Source organism: Monodon monoceros, unplaced genomic scaffold (assembly GCF_005190385.1).
Source record: "Monodon monoceros isolate NGI ecotype Baffin Bay Population unplaced genomic scaffold, NGI_Narwhal_1 Super_Scaffold_1, whole genome shotgun sequence".
In the NCBI taxonomy this organism is placed as follows: domain Eukaryota; kingdom Metazoa; phylum Chordata; class Mammalia; order Artiodactyla; family Monodontidae; genus Monodon; species Monodon monoceros.
In genome coordinates, this window is record NW_021703765.1 from 50,287,660 (window position 1) to 50,299,986 (window position 12,327).

The following is a 12,327-nucleotide window of genomic DNA, read 5'->3' on the forward strand; positions in this document are numbered from 1 at the left end:
TGTGTTTTAAGAATATCGCCCCATGTTGAGAATAGACTACTGAGAGGCAGGGATAGACACCAGGAAATCAGTTAAGAAGCGATTGCCGTAATCCAAAGAAGAGATGATGGTGGCTTGGTCCAGCATGGTAGCAGTGTAGAAGGTGAGAAGTTATCAGGTCCAGCTATATTTCAGAGGTAGAGCCAGCCAGATAGGATGAGGAGTGTAAGAAAAAAAATAGGAGTCAAGAATGCCCCTGGGTTTTTGCCCCAAGCAAAATTGACCCATCAGCTGAAGTGTTGAAATCATAGGTAGAGGTTTGGGGTGAGAACACCTCTTCAGTTTCAGACACGTTAAATTTTTAATTTTTATTTATTTTTAATTTTTGGCTGCATTGGGTCTTCGTTGCTGTACAAGGGCTTTCGGTAGTTGCGGCGAGCAGTGCTACTCTTTGTTGTGGTGCACGGGCTTCTCATTGTGGTGGCTTCTTTTGTTGTGGAGCACGGGCTCTAGGCACGTGGGCTTCAGTAGTTGTGGCATATGGGCTCAGTAGTTGTGGCTTGTGGGCTCTAGAGCACAGGCTCAGTAGTTGTGGCACACGGGCTTAGTTGCTCTGCGGCATGTGGGATCTTCCCGGACCAGGGCTCAAACCTGTGTCCCCTGCATTGGCAGGCGGATTCTTAACCACTGCACCACCAGGGAAGCCCCTATACACGTTAAATTTGAGATGTATGTTAACGAAGTAGATATATTATGTAAGCAATTAAATATATAAATCTGAAGTTTAAGAGAGAGGTCTGAACCAGAGATAAAAATTTGCAAGTTGTTGACATGTCAGTGCTTTTTAAAGCCCACCAGTAAATGAGTGTATATAGAGAAGAAAACACCATGAAAGACTGAGCCTTGAGATGCTTCAGTGTTAAGAAATCTGAGAGAAGAGGAGGAACCAGCAAAGGCAACTGAGAAGTAATCATTGATGTAGAAAAAAATACCCTTGGAACTTCCCTGGTGGTCCAGTGGTTAAGGCTACACTTCCAATGCAGGGGGCGTGGGTTTGATCCCTGGTCAGGGAACTAAGATCCCACATGCCACACAGTGTAGCCAAAAAAAAAAAAAAAAGAAAGAAAAGAAAAGAAAATGAAAAAATACCCTTAGTATTGTTGTAGGAATGTAGTATCCTGGAAGTCAAGTAAAGAAAGTATAGCAGGAGTGATCAAACTGTCAAAAGCTACTGATGTATCAAGGTGAAGATTGGGAATTCATTGTTAAATTTAGCAACATGGTGGTCACCTGTGACTTTGACAAGCACTTTCATTTTTGTTGTTTCTTGTTTGTTTTTTTAAATTTTGACTACACCGCACGGCTTGTGGTATCTCAGTTCCCTGACCAGGGGTTGAACCTGGGCCACGGCAGTGTAAGCACTGAATCCTAGCCACTAGACCACCAGGGAACTCCCTGACAAGCAGTTTTGATAGAAAGGTAATGGCCAAAGCTCACCCAAAATGGATTTAAGAGCAGGTATGAAGAAAGGTTTAGAAATAGAGTTCAGACAACTTTTGAGGAATTTTTGCTGCAGCGGGGTTGAGTAATGGGGCAGCAGCTAGTGAGAGAAGCGGCATCAAGATGGGAATGAAAATGGCATGACACAATCCAGTTAGGAAGGGGAAAGCTTAATGATACAGGAGAAAGAGGGGGGAATTGCTGGAGCAATGTCCTCGAGCTCATGAAAAAGGATGGCATCACCATTGGAGGGATTGGTGTGAGATAGCAGTATTCTCCTATAGTAAAAAGTTAAGAGACCAAATATATGAGGGCATGTGCTGGTCATTGAAAATGAATACATAAATATAATTATAAATATGTCTATTTAGCGGTAAGTCTATGGCAGTTTTCTTCCGATTGTTTCAGGGTAGTAACCAACAAGGTCATTAGCTATGAACGAGGATCAGTGAGAGGTTTGAGAAAAGAAAATGTGAAATACGGTCTCTAGTAAAGTGGGAGAGTGAATATACTAAAGAAATATATGATTGCCAAGCAGAATTAAGGGCAAGCTTTATGTTCGCAATTATGGATTTAAAGTGGGATCAGACAGTATGATTTTATGTATTTATCCAGACATATTCAACTACATGGGTGCTGACATAGAGTTAGTTGTAGAGGTAGATTTAACTAGAATTATGGTTTTGCCAAACTAAGTATAATGAAGCAGAAAAGAGCCAAGGCATTAAAGGTTATGCAAGCGAGCGATTATAATAATTGACCATGTAATTTAAGCTCAGTAGGTAAGAAAGAGAACCTATCAGTACAATGAGGTACAGTAAAAATGGATAGGATCAGTGGATTGGAGGCCTTGGTGGGGCTGGGGATTGTTGGGGTGTGGTTTCTGGAGGGAGTGAGCAGGAAAGCTGAGGGAGTGCTTAGAGAATAAAGGATTTGAAATTGAAATTAAGGGAGAACTATGATTACTGATAATGACAAGATCTAGTATGTGGCCGTGGAAATGAGTGGCTGAGATAAGGTAGAGGACAAGATCATTGAAAGAGAGAAGTTAAAGGTATTGAGAGGCCAGGTTATTAGAAGTATCATCTGTGGGTATATTAAAGTCCTTAAGAATTAAAATAGGAAAATATTGGAAAGAAGGTTGGTAACCCAGGAACTAAAATTGTCTAGCAGTGAGATGTGATGACCTGAGGGTCAGTAGATTACAGTGACAATGAGAGGTAGTGGGAGGTAGAACCTAATAAACATGAAAAGCAAGCTGGCAGATATAGGGTGGGAGTGTAGAGATGGCAGTGGAGTTCACCTGTCCCACTTTCAGGGCCATTGGTATAAAGCATGTGGAGGGTAAAGGGCACCACTGTAGAACTGCAGGGGAAGCAGTGTCCTCAGGGAAGCTGGATTTCCATTGGAGTAGGGTTTGGTAAACTACAGCCCACAGGCCAGATCTACAGCCCATAGGCCAGATCTGGCCTACCATTTGTTTTTGGATGGCTTATGAGCTATGAATGGTTTTTATATTTTTAAATAATTTATAGAAAGTCAAAAGAAGAATAATATTTCATGACATGTGAAAATTATATGAAGTTCAGATTTCAGTATCCATAAGTAAAGTTTTATTGGGACATAGCTATGCTCATTGTCTGTGACCACTTTTATGCTACAACACAAGTTGAAGAGTTGAGTACCTGTGACAAAAATCATACATGGCATTGTTATTGCTTCACACTGCTGCTCAGCACACTAGAAATCACAGTGACACCGTTACAACACAATAGCATTCCATGTGTATCACCATACCACAGAATTTTATTATTTTTTTTCCATTGCCAGTGCATGCCCATCATGTCAGAACAAAAAAGGAAAAGAAAAGTGAAACTGAATGTTGTTATTTTGAGGCACAGTAAAGTGTGGATTATTTCATCAAGTTAGAGGGCAGGGCATTGTGTTATTATGCAGTTACACTGTAGCTGTGCTGAAAGAGTACAATGTGCATTGACATTACCAGAATAAGCACTTGCCATAACATTCCCAACTCACAGGAAAGCAACAGTTAGAAAACCCCAGAAAATTTAAAATAGAATATCTCACCACAGCAGAATTTTCTTTACAAAGATGAAAAAAGAAAATGAGGTTATGACCTTACGTAAGTTTAGAAGTGGTTTATTTGTTAGTCAAGCAGGGAAAGCTATTCACTGATGGTGTTTGCAGCAACAAAGCAAATGTGTACAGAGAGAAAAACTTCCTTAAGACTATTAGCTTTTTGGGCTTTTGCACAGCAGAAGAAACTACAAACAAGACGAAAAGACAACCCTCAGAATGGGAGAAAATATTTGCAAATGAATCAACGGACAAAGGATTAACCTTCAAAATATACAAGCAGCTCATGCAACTCAATATCAAAAAAACAAACAACCCAATCCAAAAATGGGCAGAAGACCTAAATAGACATTTCTCCAAAGACACAGATGGCCAAAAAGCACATGAAAAGCTGCCCAAGGTCACTAATTATTAGAGAAATGCAAATCAAAGCTATAATGAGGTATCACCTCACACCAGTTAGAATGGGCATCATCAGAATATCTACAAACAACAAATGCTGGAGAGGGTGTGGAGAAAAGGGAACCCTCTTGCACTGTTGGTGGGAATGTAAATTGATAACAGCCACTATGGAGAACAGTATGGAGGTTCCTTAAAAAACTAAAAATAGCATTACCATATGACCCAGCAATCCCACTACTGGGCATATACCCAGAGAAAACCATAATTCAAAAAGACACATGCACCCCAATGTTCATTGCAGCACTATTTACAATAGCCAGGTCATGGAAGCAACCTAAATGCCCATTGACAGCCAAATGGTTAAGGAAGATGTGGTACATATATACAATGGAATATTACTCAGCCATAAAAAGGAACGAAATTGGGTCATTTGTAGAGACGTGGATGGATCTAGAGACTGTCATACAGAGTGAAGTAAGTCAGAAAGAGAAAAATATCGTATATTAATGCATATATGTGGAATCTAGAAATATGATACAGGTGAACTGGTTTGCAAGGCAGAAATAGAGACACAGATGTAGAGAACAAACATGGACACCAAGGGGGGAAAGTGGCGGGTGTGTGTGTGTGTGTGATGAGTTGGGAGATTAGGTTGACATATATACACTAATATATGTAAAATAGATAATAAGAACCTGCTGTATAAAAAATAAAATTTTAAAAAATCTATTAGCTTTTTGGCATGAACAGTAGTTGCTCAAAGAATTGAGACTCTTGGGAGCAACAGCAATAGTCAATTAAAAAATAAGACAATTTTGAGTGATTTTCCTTGACTCTTGTTTGAGGAATCAATGCTGAGTTTGAAGTGAGTGAAGAATTAGCCTCTATGTATAGTCTGCATGGAACAAGTACAGGCAAGAATATTTTTTTAAAAGTTGAGGAAACACTAAGTACAACTTGCAGTGGAGTCTGCTAAGATGTGTTACAAGTGATGGTAGTTAAAATTATGTATGGTGCAGAAAATGTTAGTTGAACAAAATAACAAAGTTCATGACAATACAAGGTGTTTAAAGCCTGTAGTTATTCATTGTATTATACATCAGCAAGTACTTTGTGGAAAATATTTGAATCTATCACGTTACTGAACCACAGGATCAGTGGTAAACATCATTCACTCTCGTGGACTTAACTAACCGTTATCAATTCTGTACATTTTTGACAGAAATTGAAGCTGAATATCCCAGTTTATCTTTGCATATAGCAAGTCAATGGCTTAGCAGTGGTGACATTTGTGATTTTTTTTTTGTTGACTATATTGTGTCCCCCAACCCCAAATCCATCTGTTGAATCCTTAATCCCCCAATATAACTGTATTTGGAGATAGGGCCAAGCAAGAGGCAGTTAAGGTTAAATGAGGTCATAAAGGTGGGACTGTGATAAAATGGGATTAGTGATGGGATTAGTGTCCTTACCTGTGCAACACATAAGAGGTCCTGTGAGTACACAGAGAGATGCTGGCTGCCAACTAGCCAGGAAGAGAGACCTCACCAGAAGCACAACACGCTGGCCCCAGTCGTAGACTTTGAGCCTCTAGAACCATGAGAAAATGAATGTCTGTTTAAGCCACCCAGTCTATGGTATTTTGCATGGCAGGATGAGCTCATTAAGACAAGGACCATGATGAAGGTTTTTCTTAATGAGAAGAACCACTCTCAACTATCATTGAATTATCATTGAACACTGACTTTGGAAATTAGTTTTTGATTTAACCTAAAATTACAAGGCAAAACAGCACTTTTAATGCAAAACTTAAATGTAATAAAGTCATTTTGACAACTAATGTTCGAATCACAAGTAACGTCGAGCTGCTTTGTAACTTCCTGTGCTGTCAGAAATTAAAATAAGAAGCCAGATCTCCATTTCCACACACATTTGCAGCAGATATATTTTCTCAGCCCAAAACTACAAACTTTATAGCCTATTTATGGCTCTAAATCTGGTATAACCAGAGCCAGGGATCCTTTCTCAACCCCATAGGCTATTATATAACACATTATCCTGGTTCAGAACTTTCTTATTTCGTGTCTGGAGTATTACAGTACTCTTAAAGTTCTACCCCCGCTCCAGTCTTGCCCTTATTGAATTTATCATTTACATATTCCCTGGAGTAGTGCAGCTGAAATGTAGATTTGACTGTGTTGTTTATGTGCCTTATTTCTTGTCATGGCTTCCAACATGTAGCAGTGGTTTTCAGGTGGTGGTTCTCAGTTCCCGACAGATCTCTATCTCAGTTCCCGACAGGACTCTATCGGGCTGCATTATGGAGGTGTACGAAGTAGACGAGGCTCCAGCCCCTCTCTGACGACACCCACCACCACTGCCCTCTTGAAGCAGAGCACTTTTATCTATTTTCATGTTGTACTGCTTTTAAACTTTAATGTGAAAAATATTTTTGTTGATTAAATAATAATTTTACAACTACTGGCCTACAGGTAAAGTTCAAGCTCCTTAACTAGTTTGGGGCTCTCCAGCCTCTCCTTCACATCCTTCCCACGGACTTGATACTCCAGCAACACAGAACAGTTCTGCTGTGCCTTTGCTTATATTTGCCCATCTGCCTGTTATATTCTCTCTTTTCTTCTTCCCAGCTAGCTAACTGCTTTCTTTTTAGACTTGTTTAAGGTTTCTTCACCTCCAGAAAGCCTTTTCTAGCCACCTCCCTCCTAGGCATCCTTGGGTTAGGTGTCATCCTTTATATTCCACAAACTCTGTGCTTGTGCTTATTTCCCTTTTTGCAATTTTTGGTATTATTTTTTGTTTGTTTCAGTTTCATTTGAAATCCATAAGAGCAGACACTGTGTTTTAAAGTTATGTTTATGTATCTACAGTGATTACTGTAGAGCCTCTATAGTTAACACAGATGTTTCTGCAGTAAATTGATTATTGTTTATATCTTGCTGTTACATTTGCAATAGATATGTGATCTAAAATTAAATGTACTTATGTTATCCCTGTGTGAAAGTTTGCTCTCTGTTGCATGTGTTTATGGGTCATAATGTATACAAACATGAGTTTAAATGTGCATTTCAAAAGAAAGACAAGATATTATATGTAGCTTTTATCAGGAACTAGAACTTAAATTTAATAGCTGCCCTGTATTTTGTATAACTCTGCTGTGAAACTTTTGCATGTAATCTCATGCCAGTGTTGACCCATGTGGATTAAAATAGCCCTATTTTAATCTGTGACCAAATTAGGAATTAGAATATCTATCCAGTGGGGATTTTAAATTATTGTAGTTTGTAGTGTGACAGGTTTATATAAATAATTGTAGCGATTCCCACTGTGTGTTTTAAGTTAAAATCTGCATTCAAATAGAGAAATATAATAAGTACGTGATTCTTTAGCATGTTTACCTTTGATATCTTAAATTACTTATATCTTTTTAAAAGGATCATCAAAGCTGACTTGATAAAAAGAAAACTTGTTTCATTAATCTAAAATACCTACCTGTGGCCCCTTGATTCATATTTGATATATACTTAAAATACCAGGAACTAATTAACTAATTATTCTCAGTGTACGTGTGGTATATGTTTTTTTTTTAAACATTCTAGTAAGTCGGATTTTAAGAAAAATATTTTAACAGAGTGAAGTCATTCCAGAATTTATTAAAAACAATTCTTAGCACATTGAACATTTCTCTGTTTTACAGCTTCATATTTTACTTATATTAAATAATTTTTAATGAACATCTTTGTTTTTTATTGTTTCTCAAGAACTTGAATGTAAAATAAGCAGTTTTAGTTATAATGCTTCAGTGATTTAAAAGTATAAACTTTTCTTTTCATACAGATAAAGACACAATAAATAAAATTAGAGATTTACGAATGAAAGCTGAAGATTATGAAGTAGTGAAGGTGATTGGTAGAGGTGCATTTGGAGAAGTTCAATTGGTAGGTTATTTTAATGAGATTAAAAAAACAATCTTTTTAAAATTAAAAAATCCACTTGTGTGTTTAACGTATGTTGTTTGGGAAAGTATTGTTTTTATAAAATTCTTGCTTTAAATTGCTCTAGACATTCTTGCCTAAGGATATGAAAGCCTAGAGTCTAATTCAGCAGTAGTGTGAAATATTTTCCCCAAGAATTCATGGGTAGAGAAGAGTTTTCAAGCATCAAAAGAGAAATCTTTACTCCTAATATTACACTATCTAAAATGCTGTGCAATAGTAAGTTTTATAAACAGGAAGTAGCATAACTAGCTGGGTGGAGGAGGGGGAAGTGTGCCATAATATAGGGAATAAAGGTTTTTTCCTAACATTACTTACATCTGGTAGTTAAAGCCTTGACATTATCTAATTGGGATAATTCAGAAGAGAAGAAGTTAAAATAGCAAGACCAATAATGTTAAATTATTTAGTAAATTGTTCTGGGAAACACTGAGCTTTAAATGTTAATGAAATGTTCATTATTTTCCATTTTCAATTTTAAAGGTAAGGCATAAATCCACCAGGAAGGTATATGCTATGAAGCTTCTCAGCAAATTTGAAATGATTAAGAGATCCGATTCTGCTTTTTTCTGGGAAGAAAGGGACATCATGGCTTTTGCTAACAGTCCTTGGGTTGTTCAGGTATGCTTTTGTTATTGTTTCATTGTTGCTCTAGTAGTTTGTAACTTAACATGTCTGAGAAGCTTTGTTTTTTAGAACAGTAATAGAGAATTTATTGGCAATTACAAAAGTGTCTAATATATCATTTTTAAAATCATAAAATTTAATTTTATTGAATTATCTCTAGGAGGAAAGTAACTGTCTCTGGAGTGGAGAGAATGGGAGAAATGGAGGGAAAGAATGGGAGTAGAGTGGAAAGAATGGGAGAAACGGAGGGAAAAAAGTTAAGCTAGGCCTCCAAATAATATTGTGTTGGCTTCAGGTTTTTCAGTGGAAAGAAAAATACATTAGAAAGTCAGTAATTGTAGGTACTAATCTTGACCTGAAGCTGTGGCCAGATTATTTACATCTCTGGGCCTCAGTCTCCTTGCTCAAAAATGTGAAAGGTGGCTTAGATTGGTTATTTTCAATTGAGGAGACACCTCAGATGGAGTCATGGGAGCAAGCAGTTGTTTGGGTAGGTTATAATTCTGGGTTTTCTATTTCTGCTTCAACTAGAGCAGCTGCATGTTTTTTATGTCTTTTATATTGGGGTTCTTATTAAGATTTCATATGGGGGAAATAAGGTCTTGTGGGTTTTTTTAAAAAAACAGTAAAACTACTGAGCTAGATCATTTCTAAATTCCTAGCATGAATTTTGTAGTTTTTTAAATTTACAGTATGTAATGAAGACTGTCTTAAATAATCATAATAGTAATTGGGATAAAAAGGATATGGAAGATGTTTAAGATTCGCATAATAAGACTTTTAATACTTGAAATGTCTGCCCTGTTTTTATCAGCTGTTTAGAGCAGGGTGTCTCAGGCTCAGTGTTACTGACATTTTGGGCCAAGTGATTCTTTGTTGTTGGGGGCTATCCTGTGGGTTTTTAACAGCATCCTTGACTTCTACCCAGGTGATGCCAGTAGCAGCCCTCCCCACCCCACACACAAGGTGTAACAACCGAAACTGTGTTCAGACATTGTTGAACATCTCCTTGGGTGGCGTGTTGGGGAGAGTGGGCAGGTGGGGGCCGTGGGACACCGGCAGTTATCATCTCTGGTTGAGAACCACTGATACTGGGGAGTGTTCAGTGTTGTGTAAAAAGTTAAAAAACATGACATAAATGTTTAAGGTTAAATTTACAACTTATGAACTTGAAGCTCTGTTTTTCTTGATACATTTTAAATAGGGTAAACTGCCACCAAATCAACAGTGTTTCTTTAATTATGGTGTCCGAGTGATATACTGTACATGTTAATCTGGGATAGCCATGAGATACCACTTAGTTTCTTATCCTTCCCCCAAATATTTATATTTAATTAAAGTTACTAAATCTGTAACTAAAATCATTAAATGCTGTTGAAAAAAATGAAATATAAAAAGAATTTTAAGACATAAGTGCCTAGGTAAATTAGTTATACTTTTTCTCTAAGGGCTTATTTCATTTATTTTAGTTCTATTCTAATCTTCTCATGTTTAACTTAAAATGTTATTTTGTAGGGAATTCCCTGGCAGTCCAGTGGTTAGGACTTTGTGCTTTCACTGCCATGGGTTCAGTCCCTGGTCGGGGAACTAAGATCCCACAAGCCACGTATTGCGGCCAAAAAAAAAGAAATTTTCTTTTGTAAATTTGCTCTTCTCTTAACTTCAACACTGGTTACATAATATATTTATGCCTGATATTGTTGCCAATTTCATATCAATGGACCGTACTCTTCCTGCTTTGACTCTTGTCCTCTTCCTGTCTCTCTGTTAGCTGTTACTGCGACTCCTCCTACTGACTGCAACTGTTTACTGAGCATCTATTGTACTAAGGGCTTTTTCTCTATTCGCTAATCTTTTTAACAACTCTGATAGGCAGTTAATCCCTACTAGCTACACCCTCAATTTATAGATTAAATTTGTGCTTTTATTCATTGAACATTCATTAAGTACTTGCCAACTGCCAGGCATCCAGACAGACTGGGCAGCAAGTATAAAAGTCAAACATGATATATAGTCCCATATATTCTTTTTTTTTTTTCCCCATATATTCTTCTAGAAAGGATCATAGTCACAGATAATTTGGGAGGTTAAGTAAATTGCCTAGTCACACAGCTAATAAGGGACAACTAAGACTGTAACCTAATTTTATTAGATTACTTGAAAATTGTGGTGTTGATATAAATTTAACACTAAACCCCACTATGTACAATTTAAATTAGAACTACAATATGTCTTTGCTTAGAAGAGTTGTATATTCTTTATTGAAACTATTATAATTTTTAAAAATTCTCAGTATAAGAAATTCAATTAGTATAGAAAAGGGTAGAGAAAAGAAGTCTCCGACTCCTCAGAAGTAACCACAGTTAATAACTCCTCTGCATACGCAAAGTTCTTTGTGCTATTTATCTTTGTATTTGTTTCCTTTTTTTTAAGAGTACTTACAACTACTGCAATTTGATTATTTCAGTTAAATCTTATATTAGTAATTTTGACAATTCTTAAATGAAACAGTTTTGCTTAATCTTAATGAATTTGTTTCTTTGTTTTTTTTGTATTTGTGTAGCTATTTTATGCATTCCAAGATGATCGTTATCTCTACATGGTAATGGAATACATGCCTGGTGGAGATCTTGTAAACTTAATGAGCAACTATGATGTGCCTGAAAAATGGGCCCGATTTTATACTGCAGAAGTAGTTCTGGCATTGGATGCAATCCATTCCATGGGTTTTATTCATAGGTAAAGACAAAAATGCTTTAAATTTTCTCAGTTGTTAAAGAGAGAAGCTAAAAATCAGTACTTAAACTTCATTTGATTAGTATTTCCCATTCTAAATCCACCTATTCTCCCATATGACATGAGTGGTGTTTCAGAATTTAAAACTTTGAAATTTGTGGTTTTAACATTTCAGTTTAGTGTTGATATAAATGTATTCTTTAATATTTCTTATTCTGATTATAAGGCTTTTATATGGTATCCTGAAAAGTAAAAATTATAAGCTGTTTTTTTAAGGTATATTCTGGGGTATTAAATGCTTTTCATTTTTATATACAAATTAATTTGCTTTTAATTAGTGAACAGATCAAATTTATTTGCTAGAAGAATAATTTCATTTGTTCTGCAAACACCACTTGAATTCTATGTGCAATTGCTGTGCTCAGTGCCAGGGATGCAAAAATGAAAGTGATTTAGACCCTCTTCTGGGGTTATTTATGTATTTATCTATCTTGTGTGTCTCAGTTACTTTTTATGTTTGAATGTTACATTTTTTATGGTTATTCTCTCTCAAATGACTTGATTTTCCTCTTGGAAGAATCAAACTCTACTTAAAAGAATGTCTTCTTCTGAGGCATAATATATGAGAGAGTCTCCCTGATGAAGTCAGCTTATAGATGTGGATAGAGAGCACATATAGATCAAAGGTGACCTTATCTAAATTGAGGATATATGACCTAAAATCACTGCCTCATATAATTTTTATCAGCTTCTGATCTGTTTCAGAGATACTGTACTTTTTTTTTCCCCCCTCAGAGATGTGAAGCCTGATAACATGCTGCTGGATAAGTCTGGACATTTGAAGTTAGCAGATTTTGGTACTTGTATGAAGATGAATAAGGTTAAATAATTAGATTTTAATTTAGTTTTGCTAATTCAAGATAGATGCTTTTTACAAATTTTTTTAACATCTTTATTGAAGTATAATTGCTTT

At 36.4% G+C, this 12,327-nt stretch overlaps 1 protein-coding gene across 2 annotated transcripts in view; it reads left to right on the top strand.

Moving 5' to 3' along the window:
* Positions 1 to 12,327, top strand: part of ROCK1 (Rho associated coiled-coil containing protein kinase 1) — a 146,551-nt gene that overhangs the window by 52,943 nt on the left and 81,281 nt on the right. For both annotated transcript variants that reach the window (XM_029216694.1, XM_029216703.1), the window contains exons 3-6: positions 7,834 to 7,934; positions 8,475 to 8,612; positions 11,182 to 11,357; positions 12,150 to 12,234. In XM_029216694.1, the coding sequence (XP_029072527.1) occupies positions 7,834 to 7,934; positions 8,475 to 8,612; positions 11,182 to 11,357; positions 12,150 to 12,234 (500 nt within the window). The remainder of the gene's footprint in view (positions 1 to 7,833; positions 7,935 to 8,474; positions 8,613 to 11,181; positions 11,358 to 12,149; positions 12,235 to 12,327) is intronic.